The sequence below is a fragment of the Lytechinus pictus genome, chromosome 1 (genome assembly GCF_037042905.1).
Source record: "Lytechinus pictus isolate F3 Inbred chromosome 1, Lp3.0, whole genome shotgun sequence".
NCBI lineage: Eukaryota > Metazoa > Echinodermata > Echinoidea > Temnopleuroida > Toxopneustidae > Lytechinus > Lytechinus pictus.
Window position 1 is genome coordinate 6165460 of NC_087245.1, and position 9382 is coordinate 6174841.

Below are 9382 nucleotides of genomic sequence, written 5' to 3' on the forward strand. Positions count from 1 at the left end.
AAAACATAAAGTTCAACAAATCCACTTTTAATATTTTGAATTTGAAAAAATAAAGCAAATAGGCTAAAACCATGTAATAATATACAATTGTAAGTAGTTTCAGTATAATTCTTAATTGAACATGCAGTGTTCCAACTTACCCCATACCATGTTCCAACTTACCCCGTATATGGGGTAAGTTGGAACGCTTGCGATGGTCTTGTTTGAGATGGATTTTTTTCAGGAACCATCATTCATAGAGTTAACAAATTTATGGGGTACATTTGACCCCCTTATATATGCTTCAAGCTGATGTATTGTTTCTCAATTAAAATCTATTTGGATTTTACAGCCATTTTTGTCAAAAATGTTCCAACTAACCCCGACCTCCACTTAACACCTTCAAATTTATTCGAAAATTGTTCTGAATCTTCGCCGAAATATACATGAATTGTAAACCATAAATCTGATCAAAGAGTTGACGAATTATATCATATGTTAGGATCTAAAAATAAGAGGCGAGATAGCTCAGTCGGTAGAGCTGGTGACCTGGGTTCGATTCCCACTTGGTGTGCTAGTGCCCTTATGTGAGGATTGCATCTTCATTACCAGGTCCCTCGTAGAGGACCTTAATCCGTCGCGACTTAGATCGGATCGATTTAGCTTTTATTTTTTTTTTTTTTATTATTTACCTACTGCTACTAATTAACAACAAATAAGGAATACGTAAAACTGATAAATACCGTTATTAAAAGATTTAATCAAATCACTTCAATCATTGTTTTGCTTTCTTTTTATTTGTTTTACAATAATTGTACATGGAAATATATATGAATATTGATAACAAAATATAACTTAACTCAACAATAAATAGTTGACTCGAGCCCCCATCATCTCTTCTGGCCTGACATGCTCCACTCGGCCCTGGAGGTTGGTCCAGTGAATGTATTCGACGTCTATCTCTGGTTATCTATTTTGTTCCTAAATGAGCACATTTGACACCCTTTTTATCTAATGGATAATGTCTTCTTAGAGACTTTTCAGAATAAAGAACCTACTTCTAAGATTCTAACCGCTTTTAGTGTATTTTGGCTACCAATGAAAGTTTGTTGACCTTTCTCTGACCTTGTCTTGACCCTTAATATCTTCTGGATAAGGACCTCTGAAGATGAACTTATTAAAATCGAAAATAACAAAGTACACTCATGCAAAAAAGAAAAGAAAAAAAAATATTAGTTTTCTTAACACCTTTAGTGTAATTTGCCATATAACGAAAGTTCGCTGACCTTTTGACATTTCCGGTCATAACTTCTTTAACGGGAGGTCAAGAGTATAGGGTTATGTACACTTTTTTTGTTCAATATAACCATACAAACAATTTGATGTATGACTGGACACATTCGGGGCAATTCCAAAAATTGACCCCATTTTGACCCCTCACATGGTCAAGATGACCATGAGATATTTGTCACCAAGTTGAAAGTTGTTCCTTGTGATGTCACCAATCACATAAAAGTGAAAAATCGGTCTTAGCCAATTTGTCGAAGTAGATAACAGATTATGCTGCCTGACTATAAGCGATGTATACGGTATTCAGAACGAGCAAAATGTCGGGTTCGGTTTTTTTTTTAGTTTGGCAGAAGTTAGTCTATTTATGTAATGTAATCTTGTAATGCATACAATGAAAAAAAACTCATTCAATACAATGTGAATTTCAGGATCTGATTTCTTCATATAATCTCGGTACCCTTCATAGTTTACAACACTTCATATTACAAGCCCAACGATCAAAAAGCAGAAAATGTCGAAATTTTCGCCGAAAGTGCACATTAGTGGCGGCATATATGAACGGGTTAATAAATGAAATGCACCACACGAGAGAATTTGTGATCTCCCAACTGAGCGTAGACACACAGCTGTCACCACAAATGGCATACATGATGGTGGTTACTTGGATAGGCAACCAACAGATCAGGAAACCTCCTACAAGAATGGCAAGGACAACAGCGGCTTTACGATGTCTTGCCAATGTTCTTTCCTTTGTTTCCGAAATGTTGCCTATTGCATTGTTACCTGATGTCCGTTCATTTGCCCTTCCTTCGATAGTGTCAGCGACTAGATTAGATGAGGTGGCGATCCGATCTTCCTCGTTTTGATTATTCAAAACATTTCCAGATTGAACGACATTTCTGTTCTCTGAAAAATGGGTGGATTGTTCCTGATTTCTAGAAATGGATAGAGTCAGTTGGTTTGTAAGGGGGCTCGGTCCCACAATACCCTTCGATCGCCGTTTGATATTGACATATACGGCTATGTTCATGATTAGCAAGGCTGTAAGCGGGATGAAGAACTCTAGAACATTCACGAGAACTGTTCCACCAAGGCTGTATGTAAATTCCATTTCACAGTTATAAGCATAATTTACAGAAGACATCCCAGTTACTGGACTCCACGCAAATGCAAGTACAGTATACCATGTAAAAACAACTATCCAGATGCCAAGTACAATTAGTGTCACCCTTTTATTGGTCTGATACGTCTGATACTGGACCCCCATTGTCAATAGACAGTACCGGTCCCAACTAATGAGTACCATGGTCAAAACAGACACCACACTCACCGTATAGTCCGTAATCAACCAAACCTTGCAAAGGACTTCACCAAATGACCAGTAACCTTTGATGAGCCATGTAAGATTAATTGGCCACATGAAAGCTCCTACGATAAAATCAGTTACGGATAGATTTAAAATGAAGATATTAGCCACATTAGCACGGATACGATTACTTCGGATATAAGCAGCAATCACCATGGTATTCCCCAATACTGTCACGCATGCTATGATAGAAATAATCAAAGGAACTGTTGCCAACCAAACATTTGAGTTAGGTTTTTCATAGCTGTATTCATAAGAATAAGAAGTGCTCTCGGATGAATAATCATTCATATTTCGTGCCATGATGGAAGTAATCCCCAAACCCAGATGCAGAAGAAAATATATGTCTTATGCAGTTGTTAAAGATATGTCTTCATAAATTATGCTTGTACAAAGTTTCGTTGACGACTTGACGTTGGCAGAAGAAAGTCCACACGAAATATTCAGACAGAGTCGTTGACAGTCACAAAGACATGAAGTATGAACGAATACCATTGCTAGGTGAGAGGAAATGAAATATTAATGATGACCACTTTTACCACCAATTGCCACACCCGCTCTGACAGAACAAGCTGCACAAGTTCAATCGTATATCGCGCACCCAATTCCATTCCTTATCACAACAAGGGTGTAGCCGTCTAATACCAATATTGCTAATTGGTACGTGCAGGGTTACATAAACTTAAATAGCCTTGACTGGTACCGAGATATGATTTGCACATTTCTTGATACCAACAAACATAACAAAAAATCAATAGTGTGGACACAGAGTTAGGTTGCGCCATGGTAAAGGAATACTCATAACTTGAATTTTAGGGGGAGGGGAAAGCCTTATGTGTCAATTACTGTTCGTTCACCAATGTCGTCGTGTGTATGCGTGTGAGGGAGCTTGTGGGAGTAGGGATGCGGATAAGCCCGGGGATGAGCCTCCATAGCATTATTGAAAGTCGCTGAAAATAAATACTTTGATGACATGTAATGATAAATGACATATGACAATAAGTCAATTAGGTAAATATATTTCAAAGGATGAAAACTTGTTTAGTGACAGATCGTTAACTCATCATAATACTGCGTGCAAGCAGTCATATTTACTTTGATGACAAGAAAAGCCAGTTAAAACCCAGATTTAGATAAAGGTGAGTGGTATTATTGATCGAAAGTCAGAAGAAATGGATATATCTCATGACAGGACAGCTATATTTGATTTGTTGATAATAATTTACATGATGTTAATAGGGAAATTTAGATGGTGTTATTATCAGTATATGCCATGAATCCTTGATTTCCATTGTCGAAAAACAGCTTCTCATTCGTAATATACTTGTGATATGGGATTAATAGATGATATTCATAGGAGCCATGTATCGATTTTTCAATCCGACATTCAAAATGTTGACTTTATCTTTCATATCTGGAAGTGTACACTACTGGACCAATTGGTATGAATGCATAGTTTTGTTTTATTTTGCTAGATATCATAGGCTTCGGAGCAGAGGATTATCCGTTGTTCATGGGGGGTGGGGACATCTAATGTTGTGCCCCCCCCCCCTAAACACAAAATATAATCCTGTGCTCCGCCACCCATGTCAGCAACCCTTAAACGAATGTTGATATGTGAAACTGTTGGATTTATTACTTCTTCACTGTTGACTAATACATTCTAAATTTAAATTCCTAGTTCCCTCCCACGAGATGTACCACCCATTCAAATCAATCAAGTTAAACGAAAACTTAAATTTTAGCCTATTTTCATTGATTAAAGATTATAAACATTGCAATTGATATATCACAGCGTTTTCGTTCATTTGTCTAGGATTTTGTCATTATTCATATGCTTTGTCTATTTTGCTATCTGTTATCGTAAAATCGAACAATCATCATGATCATGATTTATGATCTCTTCTCAACTAGTCCCTTCATTTACTTCTTTATATCACTTTGTTAAATTTTGCGGTGGCTGTCCAGACAAATCCTCAAAGAGTTTTATAAGGCAGCAAAATTTCTTATCTAAATCATTTAATATTTATTTGAATATTTTATTTATAGGGCAATTCCATAAAACAATCAACCTTTTTGTACGTCCGACCACCATTTTTCTCAAGTTTTACTTCACTTCATAAACTGATCAAGTCATGATCATTTGAGAGCTTTACAGACTGTAAAAAGAACAAGAAATCAGAGACAGAAAATTTCATGAAGGTCCCACATATAGGGGGTCGGACGTACATATTTTATGGAATTGCCCTATATTTGATTTTACTAATTTCATATGGAGTCAAAATAAGCAAAGTCGAATTGAACGGGAATTAATTATACCCAGATGAGATGCAGAAGGCGACCTTTCGAAATGTGTTTAATCGTTTAGTTAAAATTAGAACATATTTCTATGATCCCGACTCCCGAGAAATTTGATTAAAGTAGTCTCATTTTAATTGGAATGTTTGATGTATATATTATTTACTTATTCGAATAAGAATATTTGAGGATGTGGATGTCGGTTATGTGTGGATGAGGATGTTTGTGGAACGTGGGTGGGTGTGTATATTTGTGTGAGAAAGGCAGCGTGTGGGAGTGTCTGTATGTGCAAATTCAAATTAAAAAAAACGTGAATTCTACCGGTATATGATTTCTGTCAAACATGCATTTTTTATTCTAGAGCTCAAGCAAGATACCTTCACTTATTGTTGAGATGGAAATAACGCGAAAAATACATTAAATTTTGATTAAATTGTAATTTAAGGGTGCATTCTTTATTTACCCTCTCGTTTCATTTAGATGAAGTTTATTGCGGGAGTTGAAAAGGAAAGGGGGAAGAAAAGCAATGTCAAGGTATTATTCTTATTGTGGGGCTCAGGCAGGGCGGCAGGAAGGAGCGTATACGTCAGGAATGTTATACATTATATTACTTTTATTTTAGTGATTAGTTTTACTTCATTCGGGGTGGCGTTTTCAGCTATATTTGATATTGAAAAATGTGCGTGTGTGTTTGAGAGAGGGAGGGAAAGATGGATGGTGTGCTTGAGTGGGTTGGTATTTGTGAGAACATCTTGTGATCAAATATGTGTTTCGTTACTAGTAAATGTTTATGTATATTATTTGAAACATCATTTTCATTTTCTTTTCGTTCTCTATACATGTATAATTAAAGATGAATACATATCGAAGGTTAGGATGGAAATGCAAATATTGCAAAAATTACATAAAACAATTTTGTTGTGTTAGTATGTTATCAGAGCAGCTACATAGGAAAAAACATGGATCAAAATGTAAAGAGCATGGGGATGAAGGTTGCTTAATATTCGGAATTTAAACAAATCAGGGCAAACATTGTAGCTTACCTGAATTTCAAATTGGAGCAAATCTCTAGAGAGATGTCTCCCTAACTTTAAAAAAATGATATGTCAATAAAACATTTGAAAGGTTGGAGGAGTGACATTTTCGAAATGTTGCATTTACCACTTTAAATAGTTCGATCATATTAGATTTCAGCTTTACATAAGGTTTGATATGACATTAGGAAAAGGTTTCCTCTCCAACCTTTCAAATGTTGATTTAACATTTCATTTTTAGAGAGTTCCAGAGCTTTGTAATTGACAGCATCAAACCTCTATGTTCGCTTTACCAAACAAAGATACAAAACTGAATACTCTCTGGTAAAAGAGCTGTCAATATATACATTCAATTTCGTTTTGTTGTTCCATTGTAGACATCCGATTACAAGACCTTGATCTACATATGTGCAATATGGCTTTATATAATAGTTTGATCAAAATATTAGGCGAATAGGCCCATCGTATGCATTCATCTTTCATAACGACAACTGATAAATAGTTGTCAGTACGATTTATAGAACTGATTCGAAAAATAACCGTATATGAACAACCAAGTCGGTTTTTTATTATGACATTTGAAAAGCATTTTGAGGAAGTAGAGCTCCATTCTAAAATAATCTAAAACCAATGAAGACATACCAATTTCTGATGGTTTCATAAATTTCTTTTCCTCCTCAAATTGTGTTCAATTGCATTTGTGGAGAACGAAAATAAGACAACTGTGATAAGATTGCTGACGACGTGATCAAAAGCACTAAGTGGCTAAAATGATTTTATCAGTTTATTTGGAGTAGGGTGGATCTGCAATTTTTCCAAAATGGTTTTGTCTAAAGAAACATAGAAATAGCTATCATTGACTGAAATGACAAGTTAAAATGATAAAAAGATTAAAATAATAAGTGGTCAAAAAAGAACTTGATAATAAAAGTAGACCAAATTCGATTGAGTGGTTACAAATAAAAACTTTACATGTAAGTGGAGCAAAATTGATCGTGGTCGGTGAGTTTATTATTCAGTGGATCTGAACTGAGCAATTACGTATCATGATTGATGCAATTTGATACCAAATTCATATATGCATTACTCGCAATGGAGTGGTAAACCGCAAACTCGATTTCATTATCTTGGCTACGCAGCTCCCCCCCCCCCCCCCACACACACACACACATACACACACCAACCGCGTAGCCAGGATTTCATTTTGGAGGGGGCGGTAAATGCACGCGAAGCGTGCCAACACTTACAGAGCGCGCGAAGCGTGCTCCATAGGGGGTGGGTGCAGGGAGGGGGAGTTTCCCCCTCCCTTGCGAAGCGCGAAGCTTTTGGTGTTTCATATATTAAAATGAAAAGGAGCCGTCTCTCTTGACTATAGTTCCTATATCAGCTCCAATTCAGTTGACTATATTGTGATTTTGAACCTTGTTTTCAAAAGTGATTGTGAACGCACAAAAAGGAATACAATGGAGGAAATTAAAATCATAACCCCGCGCGAAGCGCGGAAGCTAAAGCGTTTTATCAATTTTTTTGCCATGAAAAGGGTCCCGAGAAAAGGGTATTCTCAAAGATATATTGAATACTTCCCTTGGAAAGATCATATTTGAATACAAACAATTTAGCGACAGTGCATACATCTTTAACTCGCAAAACAGAGAAGAAGAAGTGTATATGCCGGGAGGAAGAAATTCCTCCCCGCGCAGAGCAATAAAACTCTGAAATTTCAAAGGGCGGACGTTTCATCAAATGCAGATATCTCTAATACCCCATCGGCTCTAATTCAATTGATTTCCTAAGATTATTGAACTTCATTACAAGGAAAATAGTGCGCAAAAAGTTGAAACTTCAGTGATTTATTGAAATTATAGAAAAAAAAAGGATGCCTAATTTCTTTGACTTATCCTGAAGCGCTTCATTTTGAATTATGAAGAAACCTAAGTGTCATTCAAAATTTCAAACTGAGGGCGAAAAACAGGACAGGAGATGAATGTGCAGGGAAATAACATGAAGATTAATAGAATTTGAAAAAAAATATTGTACTTTTTTATTCAATACGACACGAATTTTATACATTACTGTTTTTAAATCAGGAACCTGTTTGCCCCAAATTATGGTTGTTTAGTAATGAGCTGAAAAGCGGGAGAAGTTGACTTTATGGAGGTGACGGCAGAAATTGATATAAAGATTTTACCCGCCCGGAGCCGACCCGACCAGAAGTTGCGCGATCCAAAAAAGAAAAGACAACTTCATTATACTTCGGCCTAACCTTACTCTAATTCCATGCCCTAATGTATACATTTGAACTTTAACTGGCAAGAAAAACATATAGCTGAGGTGGAAAGCAGGGTTAGAGAAAGGGTGGGGGAAACAATGGAGAACTTCAATACTGTCATTTAACCGCGCGCAGCGCGGAAGCAAAATTCATATATAAATTATGAGCAAGAGTGAAGGAGTTTTTCTTTTGAGAAAAAAAATAAAGAATAAAAAGAAAAAAAACCCGACAAAGCTACCTTTCTTCCCTTTCCTCCCTTCCCTTTCCTTTTTTTCCTCTCTTTTTTCCCTTCTTTTTTTTCTTTTTGGGGACGTTTTGGGGGGGGGGGCGACCGCCCCCACCGCCCCCCCCCCCCTGGCTACGCGCCTGAGTCACACACTCATTGAACATTCAACATTCACCCCGAATACAGATATCAGCAGTGGCACAAGCCTCCCTCTCTCTCCCCGTCTACTTTCTCACATTTCTCTCTCACTCCCCCTGGTTGTGTATAGATGGGTAATCCCTTCCCCTTTATATAGGCCTACCTCTTTTTTCCCCTTATATCTGCTTCAGCAATTTTTGCCTTTTTCATGTTTGTCATACTCGCAATAAGAAATTAAAGGAGAATGAAACCCTCGGAACAAGTTAGGTTGTATTAAACAGAAAATCGGAGGATAAGATCAATGAGAACAATTGGACAAACAATAAGAAAGTTATGCGCATTTGAATGTCGAAAACGGTAACGCTATGGAGATCCTCCAATTGGCAACGCGACCAAGATTTGTGATGTCACAGGTCAACTCTCCCTTTTGTACATTGAAAATATACCCCAAAACATATATTATTGCTCATTCTAATGATATTAAAAAACTCTTTTCCATGATGTATCTTATATGTTATATTCATCCCATTAAAATATATATCTGATCTATAGATAGACTTAATTGACAAAAATGACAACTTAGGTGAAACATGTACAGTATAACAGTAATTGGGGAGTTGTAAAAGTTTGACATAAAGCCTACTGAACTCCCTACTTTTTGATGCAGCTGGATTACCCGTTACAGGTAAGAAAAGTGTGCACCCCCTTCCATCCATTTATCTGGAGAGCACTGCATACTAGGTCAATAGTTCTAGATTGATTTAAGGAACGGAAGACTAGTT

At 36.6% G+C, this 9382-nt stretch overlaps 1 protein-coding gene across 1 annotated transcript; it reads right to left on the reverse strand.

The window, feature by feature from the left end:
- Nucleotides 1-1071: 1071 nt before the first annotated feature.
- LOC129254829 (histamine H3 receptor-like) lies at nt 1072-2926 on the reverse strand. The gene is made up of 2 exons (XM_064095022.1): nt 1931-2926; nt 1072-1152 (listed from the first exon to the last, which is right to left on the reverse strand). Exons 1-2 carry the CDS (start codon nt 2924-2926, stop codon nt 1072-1074), a joined length of 1077 nt encoding a protein of 358 aa, XP_063951092.1.
- Between the last annotated feature and the right edge of the window lie 6456 nt (nt 2927-9382).